The sequence below is a fragment of the Vanessa atalanta genome, chromosome 24 (assembly GCF_905147765.1).
Source record: "Vanessa atalanta chromosome 24, ilVanAtal1.2, whole genome shotgun sequence".
Classification (NCBI taxonomy): domain Eukaryota; kingdom Metazoa; phylum Arthropoda; class Insecta; order Lepidoptera; family Nymphalidae; genus Vanessa; species Vanessa atalanta.
The window spans coordinates 5,533,769-5,557,301 of NC_061894.1; the positions used below are offsets into that span (position 1 = coordinate 5,533,769).

The 23,533-nt window shown below is 32.4% G+C and overlaps 1 protein-coding gene across 2 annotated transcripts in view; it reads left to right on the forward strand.

Moving 5' to 3' along the window:
- LOC125073587 (RNA-binding protein fusilli) overlaps positions 1–23,533 on the forward strand; it is a 95,738-nt gene that overhangs the window by 24,443 nt on the left and 47,762 nt on the right. For both annotated transcript variants that reach the window (XM_047684465.1, XM_047684466.1), the window contains exon 2: positions 9,731–9,823. In XM_047684465.1, the coding sequence (XP_047540421.1) occupies positions 9,731–9,823 (93 nt within the window). The remainder of the gene's footprint in view (positions 1–9,730; positions 9,824–23,533) is intronic.

Sequence of the window (23,533 nt, forward strand, 5' to 3'; positions counted from 1 at the left end):
ACTATAACTAGTGCTATACTAATATTTATAGTTAGTGACATATACAGACAATTACAATTAAATAATCGTCATGTCTAACAAGTAACAGATTCAGTTTACAGCAGCTGCTAATCGATGCAATTACAGCGCTTTAATGGCGCTTTATGACATTACTTTACCAAACATGACCGCTTTATTACGCTCTGATTGCATGAAAATAGACCGGTTCCATGGTGTCATTGGCTAAATTAGCGAAACAATCTTTTGATACAGTTGAAAGTCAGTATACGAAAGTTGTATTTCATCGATATTATTAATAAAAAATATTATTCACAATTCTGATATTTTATCTGTGGATACGAGACCCGTCCAAGGGTTCTTTGGAAAACTTCAACGTTTTTTTAAGATATAAATATCATTGGTTTGTATAAAGTCATAATTAGCTGTTATACAATATATAATGAATGAAACCAATATTCTTTCTGACATTAGCAATGAATACATTAAAACAATTTCTAAAAGATATGACGTCATTTATTGATTGCCTCGTTTCATTACTTGGTACAATATTTTTACAGTTAATATTAATAAAAAATACCAACAATGGCTTATGAATATATTAAATATAAATTAATATCGCTTGTACTACATTCGTATTGCAATGAAATCTCGTTACCAGAATGTAATTTGAACGTAGCTGACCCTCACAAGGTTGTATACATTTCCACGAGGGGCGAAACCTTTTTATTTTTTCTTTAACGCTGTTAGCGATATTAATTTAACAAACAAATTTAGCACCTACAAAACTAATTGGATTTTTTTTTTAACCTTTTTCGGCTGTTTGCCATCTTGACTACTAAAATACTATCGTCAACACAAATATCCCAGGTGCACTCTATATTCTCCGCGAACATAGTGGTCACGCGTTACAAACAACCGCCATATTGAACTTAAACATTTAAAGAGTTAAGAGAACAAAATATTCTTATTTAAATTGTCTTTGGTACTAACTAATAACCTTTTTACCTACTTAGGTACAACGGTTGTTTATGAATTAATTTTAAATCTATAAGAGCGTTTCCTACAAACTGAACGTAGAAAGTGACCGCTCGTACAATTACCAAGGTTACCATTAAGTTTGCGTTCCCAAATTTGAAAACGTTTGATTAAGTTGTCGTCGGTGTAAACGAGACTTTAATGCATGCTCAGATTCGTGTGAGAACCGCTGACAAAAAAAAAACATTTCGTCATTACCTTGAAGAACTTATTAACTGCAGATGCGGTCGAATATTGCATGCAATGACGGAGCATAACCGAAATTGGCCGTGGTTACGTTGAATTTCATGAAATTGTACTCCTAAATTAGTCTTATATCAACTCACGTTTGACACTCTCGTTTTACTGGTGAAAATAAATTAAATTGCAAGTAAGTGCTGTCGGGCTATGAGTTCAAAGTAAATGCAGTTTGACACTCTCGTTGTACTGGTGTAAATAAATTAAAAAAATTGCTTTAACTTCAAAATAAATGCATGTTTGCTTTTTAAATTACCAATGCAATTTATAAAATATATATTTAAATTTTATGTTTGAAATGACGATTAAAATGACAAAAAAAATAGTTTTTATCGTCATCAAGATTTTTATAATAATCCGGAAAACTCTCCGTAAATAAGATTGTGTATATTTTTTCATCGTTATTGTTTTTTTTTTTTTTGTTTTCATACTCACAATATATTTTTTTCCGTAAACGATATCTTAACTTCAATTATGTTAATTAGATAAGTAACAACAAAAACCCGTCGAACCAAAAAATTTTACAAGATTATTTTACCTTCCGTAGTAATATATAAGTGTAAATTACAAATTATATATTGATACTAGCTGCTCGTCCCGACTTCGCTCGGATATATTACAGATTCTCTCCATAAATTATTTTCACGAAACCAGCACAACGGAAGCCCTCAAAAAGAATAACTTCGCTCTTCGCTCCTATTGGTCGTAACATGATGGTATATAGCCTTCGTCGATAAATAGCCTCTCTATCACTGGAATTTTATTTCGTATCGTACCAATAGTTCCTGAGATTTGTACGTTCAAACAAACAAACTCTTCAAATTTATTACATTAGTATAGATTTTTCAAACAAATAGTTATATAATTAATAGTTAGAAAAAGTGTCAACAATTCAGAATTTGAAGTTAAAATTTGAATTTAATAATATTCCCTTTTCATATGAATCTTTGTCGCGTCAAAAAAAAGTAGCGTGTTCTGTGAAAATTTTAACCATTTAACTGTCATACTTCATTAGATACAGCCGGACGGACTGAGGAGGCTTAGTAATAGGGTCCCGTTTTACCCTTTAAGTACGGTACCCTAAAACGGTTGCCGTCCTATTTAGGCTACGATTACATCGAATGTAATTATTACTTTATATTTAATAATAAAATTTTAAACAATTACTTGCAAACTTCACATTTAAATCAAGGTTAATATAATTATTTATTATCTACATAATTTTGTTTAAGGTCGACTCCTTAACTTACTTAACGTACAATTTGATTAAGATTCTAATTATTAAATATTAATTTCACAGGTTAATTTTGAAATAATCCTATACAATTTTAGTCTCACGTTTATTTTGTGTAGAAATAATTTAAAATAATAATTTTTGAGCAATAATGACGTTATATAAAATAATAAACTATTATATTATTTTAGCTGGAATTATGAAATATTTTTTATGTTATATTTATTTACAGTATTTATTTATTAGACAATAAAGAATTGTGTAAAATTTATTGTCTAATAAACAAAGCCGTTTGAAAACATAAATCGATTTAATAGCTTAAAATACATATACGTATATTCAAAGGCTAAAATTATTTAATAGTCTGCGGTACGTAAATTATTTATTAATAGATGAAGCTAAACACAATGACGCGGGAAAGTATTGCTAAAAAGACGAACAAATATAGTTTTCAAATGACTGACGGAAACATTTACTATATATACTTTATAGAACTATTCCGTAATACCAAACTTGAAACTTACGGCAGACGATCGTGAAATATATTTACTTTATTTGCTATAGTTTTTTTTTTATGATATAGGTAGGTTAGGTAGTGTAGGTAGTAAGTTGTCATCTCCACCCATAGACAATGGGGCTTTTAGATATATTAGCCATTGCTTACAGCGCACCAACGTTGGGAACTAAGATGTTATGTCTATTATGCCTGTAGTGAGCCAGTGTAACTCCTTAGTTCCCATGGCCGGTGGCGCATTGGCAATGTAAGGCTAAAGTTTCTTATGGCTGATGTAAGACAATCGTGTGTGCTACAAGATATAGCTTGTCAAATTTTACGATTCTAGGTCAACGAGAGGGTATAGGTTTTGAATTCCTTTGCGAATGTATGGGAAGTGCGACCTAAAAGGCTTATTTTCAAAGCTCCAAGGGACCGCAGCCCTCAGTATTTTGTATTATGTTCAACTTTATAATTCTACGCGTCCCTGAAAAAAGGTCTGACGGACGGGTCTTATAAGGGTTATCTCCTTTAGAGGCACGGAACCCTAAAAAGCGACAGTAGCCAATAACAATTATACAAAATATTGCATATGTTCCTAAAGTACATGTGTGTGTATTATCGGTTAATCTGATCTGAAATAGGAAATTACGTCATTGGAAAAAGAAGATTCCAGATATATGACAATTTATTATTAAATGACAAATGTATTCGAAGAAAAAAAAACTAACACATATTAAAAAATAAACATACAGAGATATCAAATCCGAATCAAAATAACACCGGTTCAGAAACTAGATTCTACCGAGGAGAACCAGCAAGAAGCTCAGTAATTACTCTTTTCCACAATTTTAATTGCAGAGTATGTCAGTAAAGTACAATTAAATTTTTATATAACTTGACTAAAAATCAATACCAAGTCCAAGCTTTTTTATCTTTAATTTAATCTTGTATTGAGTAATACGCCTTATTTATCAATGTTCTTTGACATGAGATTTAATTGTATATGTATATATATTTTATTTACCCAATCAACGTTTGACAAATGAAAAATTACGTGATAAACACCCAATCAGCGATTGGGTGGCCATAACGTTTTTTATGTTAAACAGCTTCAGAAACCGGTCTTTTGGGAGAAATATTGGGTATGTTAGAAAGTTAAATATCTAGTGTCGTGTAAAGTAATTTATAATTTCACATTTGATTTGTAGTAATTAGTTTAAAAATCGCGATATTATTAGTTCGAAATTGCAAAAATATATTTACAGAAATTTTGTTATTTGTCAGCCGAGATGGTCCAGTGGTTAGAACGCGTGCATCTTAACCGATTTCGGGTTCAAACCCAGGCAAGCACCACTGAATTTTCAAGTGCTTAATTTATGTTTATAATTCATCTTGTGCTCGGCGGTGAAGGAAAACATCGTGAGGAAACCTGCATGTGTCTAATTTCAACGAAATTCGGCTCATGTGTATTCCATCAACCCGCATTGGAGCAGCTTGGTGGAATATGCTCCATACCTTCTCCTCAAGGGGAGAGGAGGCCTTAGCCCAGCAGTGGGAAATTTACAGGCTGTTTATGTATGTATGTATAGTTATTTGTCAATTATTTTATATTAATAATAAATTTTATTATATTCGAACAAACAAAGTGAAATTCGTATTCATAATATTAGTTCGAATGCACCAAAGGAAAACAGCATTAGCATTTTTTTTTTGGCCATAGGCCAGTGGAAAATAGGTCATTAAAAAAAGTTCGACGAGCAAAGTGTACCAAGAACTGCAAATAAAAATATTATTTTTATATTAAATCTATGTATATATCGGCTTATAATTTGTTTAGTTAAGTGTGAGTCGTTAAGAGCGACCACGACTCACGGACGCGTCAGCATTATCAGATAAAAATTTATTAATATGAGAATATTATTTTGTTTTATCTGATTAGATAACCTAACAGGATTTTCTGTTTATTCTTATTCGAATACACGTTGAAGTGATTTCTTTGTATTCGCATGTATTTTCCGTAAAGATTAATAATATTATATTGTTTTGAAAATCACACAAACAGTTATAATTTATTATTTCTCAGTAAATAATTGTCTCAGTGTCAGAGCAGTTAATCAGGGTTCTATTCTACTAGGGCGTCACGGTGGCATGCGAAAGCGATCCCGAGACTGAGAGGGTACCTGTTACCGGTGGTTTTTAGTGGGTATTCCGGTGTAACACAGGTCCGGTGCACCGGCGATCCCCACTTCAACGTGGGGGAAACGCGAAAGGCGTTACAACACCATTGTCTATGGGCGGTGGTGATCATCTCCCCAGGTGGCCATTTGACCGTCCACGTATATACTAAAAAGAATAGGAAAAAAAAACTGAACGGCAACAATTACGTTCCGATTCGATTACGATAAACTGTCAATTTTTTTAATAGTCCTGGTATTTGTACCCAAAAACTTCGGAATTAACAACTTTATATGATTGCACCAAGACTAGACAGACAATTAAAACTAGTTTTACTAAGAAAAAACATATCTGTGTAGTATATATTTATCTAGTAATTGATTGTTAAGATGCAATAAATAACACCCGAAGTCAAATCAGTGTAACATAGTGGCTGGGCGGTACGATCGCGTGCGCGTGCGCAGTCATTTCCTACGATACACTGGAATTACTTGAAAATTGCGAAACGTAACGAGGCCAGGTTACGGAGAGGTGTAATTTAACAATAACAAAAGTCTAGTCTCGATGTTTCCTGTAACTTAGCGCGGTAATACTACACTTAACATTGAACTATAACCTCAGCAGCTGAAGGATATCTTTTATAATTGCTAAAGTATCTTTGTCTGTCTGTGACGTTGGCAACATTACGTCAAATATATTAGGTAGAATTTTAACGTAGGCTACTTTTGCTAATAAATAAATTTGTTAGAGTTTGGAAAGTTTTGACATTTCTGAAGCCCCCGGGACGAGACAAGATCGAGACTTCTAACTGTTAATTATATTTGTTAGATTTATTGTCCAAATTAGAATTTTAGTAATAATCGACATTTATTTTGACAGCCGAGTTGGTCCTGTGGTTAGAACGCGTGCATCTTAACCGATGATTTCGGGTTCAAACCCACGCAGGCACTACTGAATTTTCATGTGCTTAATTTGTGTTTATAATTCATCTCGTGCTTGGTGGAGACGGAAAACATCATGAAAAAATCTGCATGTGTCTAATTTCAACGAAATTCTGCCACATGTGTATTCCACCAACTCGCATTGGAGCAGCGTGGTGGAATATGCTCCAAACCTTCTCAAAGGGAGAGGAGGCCTTTAGCCCAGCCGTGGGAAATTTACAGGCTTCTAATGTATTTTATTATAAATAAAGTTTCAATACGAATATAAGAACTATAATAATCGATGTAAATGTACATATAAAGAGTTGGCACGAAAGTGTCTGGCCTCGACTTGAAAGGCCCGGGATACGAAACTATTAAATATGCAAAAGTACCCAATTTTGATTACTTACCTTACAATATATATGGACCCAAATACATATATGTATACAATTATATTGTAAAGGATTGGTAACACATGTTTATGTATGTATCTTTTGTTTGAGTGTATGTAACCGAACTCGTCCTAAACGACGACGGATTGGATTGATGTCTGGTCACTATGAAACAAATCATTTTTGCCTACGGATAGTAAACAATTGTCTACGAGGCGTAATTCAGAAGCTACAATTGGTTAGATACTCACAGATCTGAAGACCTACCTACTTGCTTGCTTGCGTGTAGACTGATTTTATTATCAGTTTTTTTAATGATTTTTTCTTCTTTATTGTCAAAAAGTACCAGGGCAGTATAAATGAGGCAGAAACTAAAAAGGGCGCTTTGTATAATTTCCTGTTTGATTTATTAATTAAATAGAGAGAAATTAGGATTCAAGAACTATTAATTATCATTTGTCAAGAAGTAGATACTAGGAGAGTATAAATGGGGCAGAAACTAATAAGGGCGCTTTGTATAAGCGCCTGTTTGATTTATTGATTTCAATAGAGAGAAATTAGGATTCAAGAATTATTATCATTTGACAAAAAGTACCAGGGCAGTATAAGACAGAAACGAGTACAGGAACTAGGTACTCGTATGAAGTGTGTCGAGTTAGCTTCGAGAACCTGTCTGAATGATACCTAGAGAGCTATTAATTAAACTTAATTTACATCGCAACATTCCTAACATACTTCTCGGATACACGAGTTATTTTTTTCAAAGATCCGGTCTCGATTACAGAGAACTTTACTTTAATTAGACATCGATAATTATTCATTGCCTACAATACACATCTAAGCCTATAAATAAATTTATTTTGAATAATTTTTTCACGGCTTTATAAAAGTTACAAGGCAAATTACCGTGATTAAAGTAATATTTCATGCAAATTAATTAAATTCGTGTTTTTAAAATAAAAGTATTTATAATTTAAATTAAACAAATAAATTAATGTATTGTTGAAAGGTAGGTATTGTCATTAATTTTGCTTTAAAGTAATGTTAAAAAGCAGACGGTCATATTATCCAGGGGATGGAATTCGAAGATAAAATTCGATGTGAATCATATCTATTGATATTAAAAACTGAAATTAAAATTCATAATCGAAACAATATAATTAATGTAATAATTAATATCAAAATAATTCCTAAATAATAATCATTATTATCCTTCAAAATTTATAGGAGATACATATAACATTAAACATAGTATCGGATATGGCTTCTAGCTGTTTAATTTCTTCCTTTTCATTACACCATAATAATAAATAAAAAAAAATGCTTAACAAATATACCTAATATGTATTTTTCTGCCTTCGCTCGCACACTAACAACTCTTGTAAGTACAGCGTCACTCATTCTAATGCACGCCGATACTAATTATTATGCTATCGAAACATACTGTTCCAAATTTAAATAAATCAAATTTGTAATTCGAACGTCATAACATGCAACTAAAATAAATATTATAAAATAATATTGACCACATGAGCTCTATGTTTTTCATACAGTATCTGGATACAATGCTGCGTAACATTAATTATTATGCCTAATTATAAAATTAAAGAAGAAATGTTACGTACACAGTCAATTTATATATTAAAAGGAATAAAAACATAATTTAAAATGTCATTAACGTTAAAGATGCATATTAAAAACTTTTTTATATGAATTAAAATAAAAGATTTAAAAAAAAAAGAATTAAATGCATAAATATGGATACATATGCAAATTCTTTAGACCTTCAATTATGCTTATGCTATAAAAAAATAAGCTGCGTTTATATAATTACTGCGTTATTAAAAATAAAGGTACATTTATACGTACGTTTTTATTTTTATTTTATTTTTTTATCAAGGCAACATTTTTTGTTAATATAATGACCAAGTAACCAAAATTATATTTGTCGAAATCGAACGTAAAACATGAAAATGGCTTTACAACGACGAACGTTTTCCCGCCATTGTCACCACCGGTGACATTTGACCGGCGCATGCGCAATGCGTGTCGCGACCTATTACGTACCTCGTTTTACATACAATAGCTAAAGAAAAACGCTGTGGGGCAATACAAAGGAAATCGGTTGAAATTTTTGTCTTTTTGTTATTATTAAATATTTTCTAGTGTAGCTATTCATTTCAGAATATTTTTAATCAATTTATTTAGCGATGTAAAAGCCTGGCACAAGCTTAAGGCTTGATTTAGTTGGTCATTAGTAATATTATTAATTCCTTTAAACAAGCGTTTCCATCATTAGTAAAAAAAAAACAACATAATCAAATCATAGTACATAATAAATATTCAAGATTTATTTTAAAAACGCATCCTGGAATAAATTAATAAGCTGTGTTCAATTTAACTTCAATAAACTAAAAATATCAACAAGTTAATGATATCTACAATCGGCCATGTTGTTTTCAATTGACACCAACATGCGATTGGTCGTTCCCGCGCAAGCGCAGTGGCTGCTATCTGATTCGTTGAACGGAACTGAAATTAGAAACGAGTGAGATCCAATTCCACTGAAGTTCGTTTTAATGAAATAGGTTAAAGCGTATAATTTATGAACTATTATTCCTATATATAATTTAAAATGCCTAGATTATACATAAACGGCTATTACTTTAAACTAATTTTATGGCACTGATCTAAACGTATAGAGCCATCAGGTTTGTTTATATAAGTAATATTTGATTGATTTAAAAATAATTAAAATAAATCAATATCGCCCTAAGATAGACTTATTCCTTAGATATCTATATATATTGCATATTCTATAAATTTTATGAAGCAAAATAGCTTTCGGCTTTAATGCGTATCAGCGCTAAATAATTCTTAACCATTTAACGAAATAGGATGCGATTTTCGCCAATATACAGAGCGATAAGCGAGGAAGTTTTGTATGTGTTATTTATAAATACTTTGTGTAAAATGGCTGAGCTATGACAGTGTTTTATACAAAAAAATGTTCGTACGCTTACATGGTCAACTCTGGTTATCTTTTAGCCACACAACAACCACCACACTAAAACAATAAACTAGAACATTCTAGGTCTTTAAAAGGCCACTAACATTAAGAACTAAGACGTAATATCCCTTGTGCCTGTAATTTCATAAGCCCACACCATCTCTAAACATATACATATTAATATTTCTTGATATAAATGTATATTTAAAGCTTTTGTAATTGTTACAGGTGATAGGAGAACGGGAATACGCAGTGCGACCGACGAGGCGGCCATCAGAGGAACTACAGACAGGTCAGCCCTTGGACATTGTGGTGCAACAAGTGAGTACTGTTTAAGATACTTTAACTTTACATATTATAATTAAATAACTATGTATTATTTCACATGTTTTGTACAAGAATGAACATTGTGATCGATTTTCTAGTTTTCTTAATGAAAGTTACCTGGAAGAGATCTACCGTCTACGTAACCGAGTCTCTTTTGTAAGCGTCAAAGTTAAACTATTTTCCCTTCTGTGTTACATGTACATTTTTGTATACTATGTGCAATAAAGAAAACATAAAACCCGCTGCACAGGTATCTAATCGAGGAGATCACCTACAGCAATGCTATTCAGTTAATATATAATAACATACGACATACAATTTGAATTCAGGATGTAAAAAACTTTGTGTGCATCATCCTTTTAAATGTAGATGTATTTCTAACACGTGTAAGGTTCTGATAGATATACTTGTTAAATTTTTTATGTATTTTGTATAATATTTAAAACGTTGCGTTTTTATCCGATAAATTAATATTTCGATTATTGGATGTTAATTTGACTAAATTTGCGATAGCCAATCAGAAGCGTTCGCCAAATCACAGCGACGACTTCATCATAGTTGAGAACGGCTGGATAACGGCAGGCACTCTGGTCTGAGCGCTCAACGAGAACACAGCCATAAATTGTTATAATATATTATAATTATAGAAAGTAATTACGGTGTATAATTGACTGATCTAACACCCCTTTACACGAAATAAACATAGAACCGCGATCGTTAAGATCCACCTCTTCCATCCACTGTGCCATCTGTTTTATATAGTAACACTGAAAATAATTAAAGAACTTTGTATGTAAATTGTTTTTTTTTTGCAGTTATAATTATGTATGCGCGAATGAAAACTGTTTTAACCTTGAATTGTTTATAGTAAAAAAAAATGCTGCGTTGTAGGTAAAAGTGATTATAAGTTATAACTGAATTAATAGTCTATACTAATATTTAATAAATAAAAAAAATACATATGTATATATAATATATGTATTTTTTTTAAGACGGTGTTGCCTTCATAAATAAACGTTTATGTTGATACCGTTTTATAAAGAATTTATATTACTTGGTGGTAGGGCTTTGTGCAAGCCCGTCTGGGTAGGTACCACCCACTCATCAGATATTCTACCGCCAAATAACAGTACTCTGTATTGTTGTGTTCCGGTTAGAAGGGTGAGTGAGCCAGTGTAATCACAGGCACAAGGGACCTAACATCTTGGTTTCCAAGGTTGGTGGCGCATAGGTGATGTAAGGGATGGTTAATATTTCTTACAGCGCCTTTGTCTATGGGCGGTGGTGACCACTTACCATCAGGTGGCCCATGTGCTTGCCCGCCAACCAATGCCATAAAAAAAAAAAAATTGTTACGTGTGGCATCCCGCGATCGTTTATAAAAGCATGTCGAATACTCTACTTATATTTCTTACTCTTCATCATAATTCGCTTCCCCTTATATCATATATTTATCAAATATATACATCGATTTTAGAGGGACAATTTGGTTTGCGTGTAAAAAAATATATTATTCAAGCTGTTTAAATGACATAATTTTTTTCAATCTCTTTGTTATTCTAATAAGGGAATAGGGATACTATTTATAAAGTCGTGCATACCTACAGTTATACAAGTTTTACAGCTAGAGAATAACGGGAAAACATACTTTTTCCAGCCACAGACAAATATATTATACCTCCATATATGTATATGTTTGTCTGTGTTAATTTACCTCAAAATTTAACAGCACTAAAATATATACCTTCTTTGCATATATGACCTTTTATTAATGAGAAGATTTTGCTGATTCCTATAAGCTGTTCCATGGCGACTTGGCGAAATTAAGAGCCGTGATCATGATAATTTAATGGTGGAATATTTAATATAATCTTAATGTTAAGGTAATTAAGGGTATGCTAAATATATATACTACTATACTATATACTAATTATATAAATATAATATAGTCCTACAAGCATAGGGATACAATTTTTGCGTAGGTACCATCCATTCAATGGTTAATATTTCTTACATAACGATCGTGATCAGTCACGAAGTGGCCCTTTTGCCCGACCGCCAACCACTGCTACAAAAAAGAAATGGGAATCACTACGTCGATTCTGTTCGCAATGACGTGCGACATCAATATATCCGTTACTAAGTATTTCTCCATAAAACAACAATGTATGCATGTAATAAATAATAATTATAAATCAATTTGAAAAGGAACTTTGACACTAACATGCATAAACAACACGACATGCACTATGAGACAATTTTAACCGACATTAATTTTAATTATCATTTTATATACATTGTTTCGACTGTCGCGAAACATGTTAGTAGTTTCTGCCCGCGGGACAGGTGCTAGGTACAATTTTCCGAGATAAAAGATAACCTATGTGCTATTCCAGACTACAGTCTATGTCTGTGCTAAATTTCATTCAGATCTATTCAGCCAAAGCTTAAAATTATAATTAAAATTTCATTTAAACACGAAAATCGTATATCGGAGATATAATTTACAAATATATGTCATATAATTTGTTTTTAAATATATATATTTTTAGCAAGACCTGTAGTATTATTATGTAATATTAAAAGAACAGTTCATATTTTTTTGTTTTTAACTTTTATTTTTTAAAGTATTTTTTGAGATTAATTGTTCGCTGCTACTTTAGGTGTGATGTATACTTTGTCAAATTTGAAACGAATATGTATCAAGATTTCCGTTAGACAGAATTGTTTCAACCGACATAAATACTATAGAAAATCAATGGCATAGTATAATTATAGCGACAGCAATCCTGTTACATAACATTATGAAATATAGTCCAATCGCTAATAGTAAGCGTGGTTTTGGAACAAAGTTCTTCTACGCGGCTTACAGTAGCGTGAACTGGCAAATAGTTATGGCGTCTCCTGACGATATTACCCTCTCATTCACTTTCTCTCGGTCTCTTTCTATTATATACGGTTTTATATGATACGAGTTGTCGCCTGTGCCTTCGCTCTCGCTTTAGGGGGTTGGTTGTCATGTGTTAGCCAAAAAAGGTAGCCTATGTCTTTCCTTGGAGTTAAAGTTTGCTTCATACTAAACTTCATCAAAATCGTTTCATTGGTTTGGCAGTGAAAGAGCGACAGACAGACAGACAGAGTTACTTTCGTATTTATAATATTGAGTATAGAAGTATAGATTATATGAGCTCACTTTTTATTATTATTTAACTTAGAGCGAAAGCAACTTCGTTCCAACCGGGTGACCCGCGACACCTTCTTTGTTTTAATTATCTTTTTTGTGGACCAAAAACAAAAAAACAATCGTGGTTATAATAATACTCCTGCACGTCCCGTTTTGGTTGGTACAAAGAGCGCGATGAAGTCACCGGCGTTAAGTTAGTCACTAGTGCCTTTATAGCTTTTAGAAACAAAACCAGGATAAATATGCAAGTACGTATTTATTTACACATGGAATAAAATTGGACTGTCTGTTTGTAATATTAAAATAACTGCCTATTTTGCTAAATGCATATGTATGTATACACGGAACATATACCAAAATAACATTTGTTCAATTTTTATCTGTGTTTATTCCGGCTAATCTTTGGAACGGCTGGACCGATTTGACGGGACTTTCACTGGCAGATAGCTGATGTAATAAGGAGTAATTAAGGCTACAACAATAACTTATTACTATATACACAAATAGTCGATTATCGTTCTTATTTACTGTTTAACATACATGCGCTACTGGGAACCTAATTTCATGTCGGAATTTGGACGATTGGAATTTCTATGGCACATGTTGTACAGACTGATGTTACTGTGGTGACCAGCGAATATTTTTAATCTATCGTCGTCTCGGTTTGAAAATTGGGTGATCAAAAATAATATTTGAAATTTGAATAGACCTAAAGCACGCAGAGAAAAGATCTACAAGATTCTCTATTAAATAGCATTATTAATGTTCAGTGTTCCTATTAGATTATTTTTTTATATGATACACGTAGGCGCACGCGCATATGGATTATCTGATGGTAAGTGATCACCACCGCCCATAGACATTAGTGCTGTAACAAATATTAAGCGTTGTCAATGCGCCACCTTGGGGTTAAGATGTTATATCCTTTGTGTCTGTGTAGTTACACTGGCTCACTCAACCTTCAAATCGGACTACAACAAGACTACGTATTGTCGCTTGGCGGTAGAATATATAATGAGTGGATGATACCCACACAGAAGGACTTGCATAAATCCCTACAACAAGTAAAACTATTAAAACCGTTTTACATAATAAAAAAAAAGTCTTCTCGTATATAAAAATATATTATATTACTACACAAAAACATGAAGTTCATACAATATTTAATTATTAATATTTTGAATTGTCCAAAAATATTTTGAACCCCAAAAATCTAGAGTCTGTCTTCGATAAAAAGTTATTTATTAAATATTATAGAAGCAATTATACATAATTATAGTTATTAAAACATTTAGCATTGAGGTCTGGAGCAAAAACATTGATGTAACATATCTAGCGTAGTATTATTTTGCAAATACAGTCAGCAAAAAAAATATTACCATTATAAAAAACTGTTTTTTGAATAAATTCTTTAGGATGTGATTCTCTCATTTTAATAGGATGTTGAAATTAAAAGTGTTGTTACTATGCGTGGTATGTTATATATATATTTGCGGCTTGCGTCAAATGACACAAAAATAATTCGTATTCAATAGACTGCGTCATTATACTACATTTAGATGGGAAATATTATGTCGTTTCGAAACAAAGGCTTGACACGATGACACAGCAAATGGATCTGTATAAATATTTTTATTCTAACCGTACATTTATATCAAAACGTTATGTCGAAATTTTTTTTGGAGACTGTACACTTTTTGAGGACGTGTTAGCTAACGGATTGATCGGTTTTAAAATAATTATAGTAATTTATTTGGTGTCGATAAATTAAAAAAATTACATACATATACATATGTAGATTTATATGTTTGTAACTGGTCACATATTCTACCGACATATATAATTACTAGGCATGGGCCGAAATTAGTTCTACATTCGGTTTTATCGAATTTTGGCAACTCGAACCGAACATCGACATTCGGCTGAAATTCGGTTATATTGCCGAATTTGAGATTTAGATATTGCTCTGATCAGTATCTAGGAGGTTATTAATATTTTCAAATATATCGAACAAGGAGATCATTTAATTTTTACCAAATTGTAAGTTAAGGTTTACTTGTTCTTCACGACGTGTCACTTTCGAGAAAGCGAGGCGAAATTGAACCGAAGTTCGGCCGCGTGTACCATAAATTACAAACAAAATTTAGAATTAAATTTATCTATCTATTTTTTTTTATCTATGAATTACTGTATTAAGGGAGAGTGCAGACATAAGATTAAGATATTTCTTAGAGTACTATGGGTGGTAATGGTTACCCATCAGGTGCATCTATTTGCAAGTGTAATTTCTAATTTGAGTTAATAAAATAAATATAAATCTATCCTAACTCTGGGATAAATATGTCATGGATTTAAGTTTTGCTATCAAGAATATTTAATTTTGACTAATAACGAAATCATGTTATTTTTATTATTGACTATAAAAAAATTAAAACGTAAACAAGAACCAGTAAATCGTTCCTTATTACACGTTTATTTATGAGAAAGTTAAAACTGATTTAATTTCGATCGCGGTACACGTTACAGCGTTATGTTTTGGCCCACATGTGTATGGGTTAAGTATATCATTGCGAAAAAAAAAAAAAAAAACTTTCGAAACCTTATAATTATCTGTTGAAAATCAAAATACGAGTGCAACGGTCGCTCATTACGTAAAAAAGTGCTCCACTTTTTTCTTAAACCTTCATTATCTCGAATCAGGACAGTCAGGTTTCTAACTGTTCATGAAAAAACCTGTAAGGAAATCGGCCGGTCGATTTAAAGGCGCCATTTTGGACGCATGTTTTAACTTTTTCGTTCAAGTAACAGCCAGTCATGTTTACCACTAAATATATTATAAATTTAATTTTAATGACTTTTAAAAATATACTTCTAAGAGCATCGATTAATTAATAGATACAATTTATTTATATACATATGTACACCACTCCACTTGATGGTAAGTTGTAGTGGAGTCCATACGTGACTGTATGTCCCTCGACATACAGTCAGGGAGAATGAACTGCACTAATCGCCCTAGGAACTACTTACTAGGACTAGGAACCCAGGTTATTAGATGAGAGGGCACGTGTGCTGGGAAAAAAATATATCTTAAGTAAATATAATATATTTAACTGAAAATAAGAATTGATAACATACAAATATGAATTCAAAAATATATACAAATACGAATTCAAAAATAGTTGCTGTCAAAAAAAAATCTTGACCGCGTGGAATGGTGGCAAGAATGCTAGCTAAAGATTTTTTTGAATCGCCATTCCGATCCTCTGGGCTAAAAACGAACCAGCCCTCCTGTCACCAGTGGTGGTGTTTTCTTTTGATGAAGCTTTTTGCAACATCACTTCAAGGGCCAAGTGTTTCGACAGCAAATGAGACAATAAAGTAATTTGAATATCTTAAGTTAATTATATATAAAGAGATCGAAGTGGAAATATTCACTTCTTGAATATAAATACAAATGTTCATAGGTATGAAAGCAACCATCCGCCATATAAATAAACAATACGCAATATTTATTATTAATAGTAAATATTGCATCAGTTGTCCGTTCAACATTTATATTTATTATATTTATATTCAAGAAGTGACTATTTCTACTTCGATCTCGTATACGTGTAAGTAAATTTTTTTCATTTCATTTATTTAAGAATATTTAGTTATAATGGACATTTATGATATACATACATACATACATATATATATATGTATAAGGTAGGTATATGTGTACCGATCAAGATTACAGATGATAAAAAAAGCTTAAATCTAAGTGATTTATATGTTTATATATACCTACATATATATTTATTTCTTGAAGAAAAACATTTCAGTGGCATCCATTTTGTCGTAATTGACTTTTGATATTGACTCCTTATTACCGTACGCATATCGCCATTAAAATTGGGTTTTCTAAACAGTGATGGTGGGTCACCACTGTTCGTAGATATTGGACGTTTGTACAGTAAGAAATATTAATAATTTCTCAAATATTACCAACGTACGACACTCTTTGGGAACTAAGATGTTATTTCTAGCTCACTCACCCTGCAAATTGTTCATAACGATACAAAAGGGTGGTACCAACGTGCGTACAGACAGATTGCAATCGGTTTAGTTTTAGTGGCTTTGTGTAAACTGTCGAAAAATTACGATACACTGTAACTTTTATAAAATATAAAAACTAAAATCAATGTTAAAGCAATTTCACCGTTATTTTTAACTAGGTGTATTAAAAAAATTAAAGACCTTGTCAAAAACATTGATAAATAAGGCGTATTACTCAATATAAGATTATATTAAAGACGTGGACTTATTATTTATTTCTACAGCATATATATAAACTCAATTGTACTTCACTGATATACTCTGTGATTAAAATGCTTGAAAACGAGTAACTACTGAGTTTCTTGCCGGTTCTTCTCGGTAGAATCAACTTTGCGAACTGGTAGTTTTTAAAAAACTTTAATTATGATTCAAAAGTGTTTCTATGAGCTTACTCGAATACTTTTGACTTTGAAACAGTTATTTATTGGTAAATTGATAATCAGAAGTCCAAAGAGCTGCCGTGCATATCATTTTCCGGTGACTGATCTCAAAATCATCTCAAATATTAATTAAAATATATTAATTATATAATTAAAACGCACAATTGTACAATCAAGGTGATTTTGATTATTTTTGTTTCCTCCAAACTTTTTATATTCAATATGACATTGAGATAAATATATATTAAGAGGTATAAATAATTTGGACTTGATGGTAGGGCTTTGAGCAAGCCCGCCTGGGAAGGTTACACCAACTAATCATATATGTATACGGTATTCCGGTTTGAAGGGTGAGTGAGCTAGTGTAACTAAAGGCACCACAGTTTTCAAGGTTGGTGGCACATTTCTTACAGCGCCATTGTCTATCGATGGTGGTGATTACCATCAGGTGATCCATCTGCTCGTCCGCCTGACTATAGTGTCCTAGCTTCGCACGCCCCTGTAACTCCCAGTCAGCACGATTACGCCATCTTTAACCTTTATTTTATTATATACATAAAGTAATTATATATTTCCTATTTCATATCGTAAATGATCTAGAAATATTTTTTCAGTTTTGTAAAAGGGGAGTTAGGTTGTATTTATTCATCTCTACCTTGATGTTCAGCCATCGATGAATACTTAGCTTTTTTTTAAATATTAGTTTTATTATAATATAATATTACCCAAATGTAATATTTGTATAATTATAGGCATATAATTTTAGGCATAGGTGGTATATCGTTGTCTAAGAACCAATTACATTAATTCTTACTTTCAAGCGTACCTTTGAAGTCGGTTGAAATTTTTCTATAAATATCTTGTTCAAACGTTCATACAATTTATATTTGACTAATAAATCAACGAAAACAAATTAAAGAAAAACAATCGGCAGTTATTACAAAAATTTAATACATTACAACTGATACTAAGTTTTTATGATGTTTTTAAAATATATTTTCCGCTCATAACTGGTTATATCCAGTTTGATCGGTTACTTTAGATTAAGACCCACGTTATTCCGTCACATTTGACGTAACTACTGAATAATGGTTCTAATAAAATAAATAACTTATTTGTTTTATGTTGATACTAAAACGTATCTTCTTCTTAATACGTTGAATGGCATTTGTATCTTTTTGGACCTGCATTATGTAATTTTTCAAATACTAAATCGAAGGCGATGATGTTTAGTGTTATCGGTACTTTTGGGTTGTAATTGACTTTTGATTCGAAAAGTTATTGGAGTAAATATATATTTATTTTAGTTGGTGGTAGGACTTTGGATAGGAACCACCCACTCATCAGATATTCTACCGCCAAACAACAATACTCAGTATTGTTGTGTTCCAGTTTGAAGGATGAGTGAGCCAGTGTAAAAACAGACACTACGGACATAACATCGTAGTTCCCAAAGTTGGTGGCGCATTGGCGATGTAAGGAATGGTTAATATCTTACATTCTTGCGCTATTGTCTATGGGCGGTGGTGACCACTTACCATCAGGTAGCCATAAAAAAAATTAGAACCAAAACACAATAAAATGAAAAAGTTTAAGGAACACAGTTTTGTTTGGCTTGCTGTCGATGTGGCTTCAAGCGCTGATATTATTTACGCATACGTTTACTATTCCTTCTCACACACTAAGACAGATGGGACACGAGCAAATAAACCGGTGGTAGCTTAACATAATACCACTGAACTGCAATTGAATAGTGAGCGAGCCAGTGTAACTAGAGACACAGGGGACAAAGTCTTAATTCGCATTGGCAATGTAAGAAATGGTTCAAATGGCTTATATCTATGGGTTAACCACATTTATATATTATCAATATAATAATTATAGTGGTATTTTTTTAGCATCAGTATTGGTATCCTGAAATAAAACATTCGAAACTCATTGTAGAACACGAGTGTGACATATCAGGTGAGTTACGAAGTTAAATCTTATAGAATTGCAGGCCACATATTTATCATCCTTATTATTCAAAGCCTACTTGAATAAAATATATTTTAATAAATACCTCGTTGTTAATGTACGGTTTATAATTATTATTTGTATATTATTATGCAGACAACGCTGTTAGTATTATAAATGTATTGACTTATAACATTTAACTGTTTAATTAAAATGTTAAATAAGTTTTTGTTACATAAATTGAACCTTGTATCGACGATATACAACGCTTCCGACATGACGATAAAAACCGCAGTCTTCCTGACAAGCATTCCTTTATAAACATATAATATTAGTTAAACCGGATCAGTTCATTTACATTAAACAATTCGGTACACGTTACAGAAGTAAAACGTTCTTGCATCAGAATACCGTACTAACAAGAATATAATACTAAATATTAGATATTATACAAATCACCAAGACCTTCTCCTCAAAGGGGGAGGAGGCCTTAGCCCAGAAGTGGGATATTTACAGGCTGTTAATGTAAAAAAAAATGTAATACAAATCACTACATAGTATAAAACAAAGTCGCTTCCCGCTGTCTGTCTGTCTGTCCCTATATACGCATCCAAATCTTTAAATCTACGTAACGGATTTTGATGCGGTTTTATTAATTTTATAGATTCAAGGTGAAGCTTTATATGTATAATACATGCATAATATAGTAGAGAAACACTGATAATTTTGCAGGTTTCAAATGTCATCTATATGCAAACGCTGGCTGAATCATATGAGATAGATAAAAATAATGTACTACAGCATTGTACAACTTAAGAAGGTCTACAAAAAAGTCCGTGATAGTATATCTCAACTCTTGGAGATAACCCACAATAACCATTTATTTATTTATTAATTCGTTGTGTAATTTCAAAGATCTAAGCATACATAGGGACAGACAGCGGTGAGCAGCTTTGTTATACTATGTAATCATCAGCAGCCTGTAAATTTCCCACTGCTGGGCTAAAGCCCACCTCTCCCTTGAGGAGAAGGCTTGGAGCATATTCCACAACGCTGCTCCAATGCGGGTTGGTGGAATACACATGTGGCAGAATTTCGTTGAAATTAGACACATGCAGGTTTCCTCACGATGTTTTCCTTCACCGCCGATCACGAGATGAATTATAAACACAAATTAAGCACATGAAAAGTCAGTGGTGCCTGCCTGGGTTTGAACCCGAAATCATCGGTTAAGATGAACGCGTTCTAACCACTGGGCCATCTCGGCTCTACTATGTAATGAATAAGGCCAATAAATAAATATGGAGTTAATTAAATATGAACGTAGAATTTCGTTACTAAAGTATATAACTTTTTCTTATTATTATTTATATATATAAAAACGAACAACACTCAGTGATTAATCACGAAACCTCAGAAACTATAACACCTACGAGCTAGAATTTTGGCAGTTAGGTTTCTTATAGGATTTAGATACCCGCATCCGGATTTTACGAAACTCTACCCTAAGTGGTTAAAATTGGGGATTGGAAGCTTGTGTTTTATAAATTTCGCGCGGACAAAGCCGCAGTTTCAGCTAGTAATAATAAAAAGTAACGCAGTATATAGTCGCACACAAACGGAGAACAGCGGCTGAAAGAGCAGTCTTGTCGTTTGCCGTCGTGGTGTACGAATATATCTGTTTTATATTTATAATAAATAAAATGAAGCTTATACACTCAACAAACTCACAACTCAAGAAATGAACACATTTGCTTATGTAAATCTTAAGAGATTTCTAAGAGCTCTAAAGGTAACTTGTATCCGTATGTTTCCGCAACACCTGCTCAAATAAATTCTTCTGCAATTGCGTGAGAATACACGTACTTGTAATAACAGAGTGCGGTTCGAACGCGATCCGTTGTGTTAGTTTGCAAAAAATAATTTTACTCGAACGGGAAATTCATTTTAAACAAAGACGTAAAATAATAATAAAATACATTAATTGGAAGATAAAAATGTAACAGGAGATTAGTTAATACGAAAAAAGGGAAAATGGAAAATTATATTTCGAAAAGTTTCGTAACTCTTCGATCTAGTTACAATGAACTAACTTAACGAGTTTTATTTATTTATTGGCATACCACTTGATGTCCACTCCTAAGGTCTTTAGAACAAAACATAATCCCATAATTGTTGTGTAGAAAAACACCAACATTATTGTTCTTTTTGATATTACATAGATAGTTATATACTGTTGATTAGTTATCGCCCGAGTGTTACGTGTTTTTAGTGTTTCGGGGTGAAGGGGGAGGGGGAGATTGTGGCCTATTATATTTATTATATTAGTCTAAATTATGGAATTCACCTCGAATATTATATACAGTATATTAATATATCTTAATTGTGTTTATTCTTGACAATTCTTCCTTCGTTCGGATTCTTTTTTTATAACACATATTTTTATAATAATTCGCAAAAAAGCGCTGCGCTGGATAACTGTATATTTGGACGACATTATAACATCTCTCCGAGGCGAAAGTACATGAACAAAACAGTGAAAGGAAGTGCTTAATAATATCAGAAAGGAAGGAAGAAATTACGACATTAATAATGAAAACTATATATTAAAATTGATGTACCAATAATGTTTTAAAACTTTCCGTATGTTCCGTCGAAAATTATTTATACTAAAGTTAACAATTCGTAAATAACTCTGTATGTATTTTTGTTACATACTGCACTAAACCTGACATCGCACAACCTTGGAAACTAAGATATGACCTACCAGTCAGTTCCACGGGCTCACTCTTCAAACCAGAGCCCAACAATAATAAGTATTCATTTGAATAGGTGGTAGCTACCTAGACGGGATTGCACAAAGTCCTGCCACCAACTAAACCTTTCAAACGTACTCCAAGTAGGGTTATGTTTATAACCCATATCTTCAATACTTCCTCATAGTGTCACGGTGTATTGACGTGTTTCATATTAACTTAGCCGAGGCTAAAATTAGCCGTATCCGCTATACACACAGCAATGCTATTAACGTAAACGCAGTTACTGTAATCTAGGTAAGTGCTGTTTACAGAAGTGTTACTTTGCGATGCTATAAAATAAAAGCTCTAAACTCAACGGGGTCCTACTATACGCTATACCTGCCGTAGCTTCGGGTAGATTATGGGTACGTATGTGGTATAACATCATTATACTCCTAAACCTTCCTCGTTAATCATTTTGATATATTGTTAGGAAGTGCATGAATAGTTCTTAGGGTTCCGTACCCAAGAGGTTACTAACTTTATTACTAAGGTTCCGCTGTCCGTAAGTCCGTCCATTTGTCACCAGACTGTATTTCATGAACCATGATAGTTAGACATTTGATATTATCACTGATGATGTAGTATTTCTGTTGCCGCTATAAACAGAATAAAATACTTTTTAATGTGGTTTCCCACACAACGGATATGATTTTTTTGCCGTTTTTATCGATAATGGTACGTAATTGTGCGTGAGTCTTATTCGCATTTAGTCGGTTTTTTGGGTTTTCTCGTCCAGACATACAGACTGACAGGTTCATCTTATTACATGTTCGGTATAGGACTTTCATAAATGTATTGATGAATATTATAATGCGTGAAAAACAATCATTTCTTTACCACTCTATCTTCATAGTGTAAAACAAAGTCACTTCCTGCCGTCTGTATGCTTACATCTTTTAAACTTTGCAGCGGATTTTGATGCAGTTTCTCAATGAACAGAGTGATTCAAGAGGAAGGTTCATATGTATAGCGGAAAGCCAGCAAGTTTGTTTGGTCAACATCTTGTATTATTTCGTGAATATAGCTGGATTATCGTATTTTTTAAACTATTTCATAGGCGTCACCATCCGTCATCACCTTGACAGCTCAGATTTTTTGTTTTTAACATGACAAACAGCGATTGACATCACTAGCGCCATCCAGAATCAAATCTCAGAACTAAGTGTTTACAATCGAAGTATTTAATTATCTAACGCTGCGACATATATAATAAATGCATATTATAATAGAGAAAAGCCGACAATTTTAAATTTCCTAACCGAAAAAAACAAAAAAAAAAAAT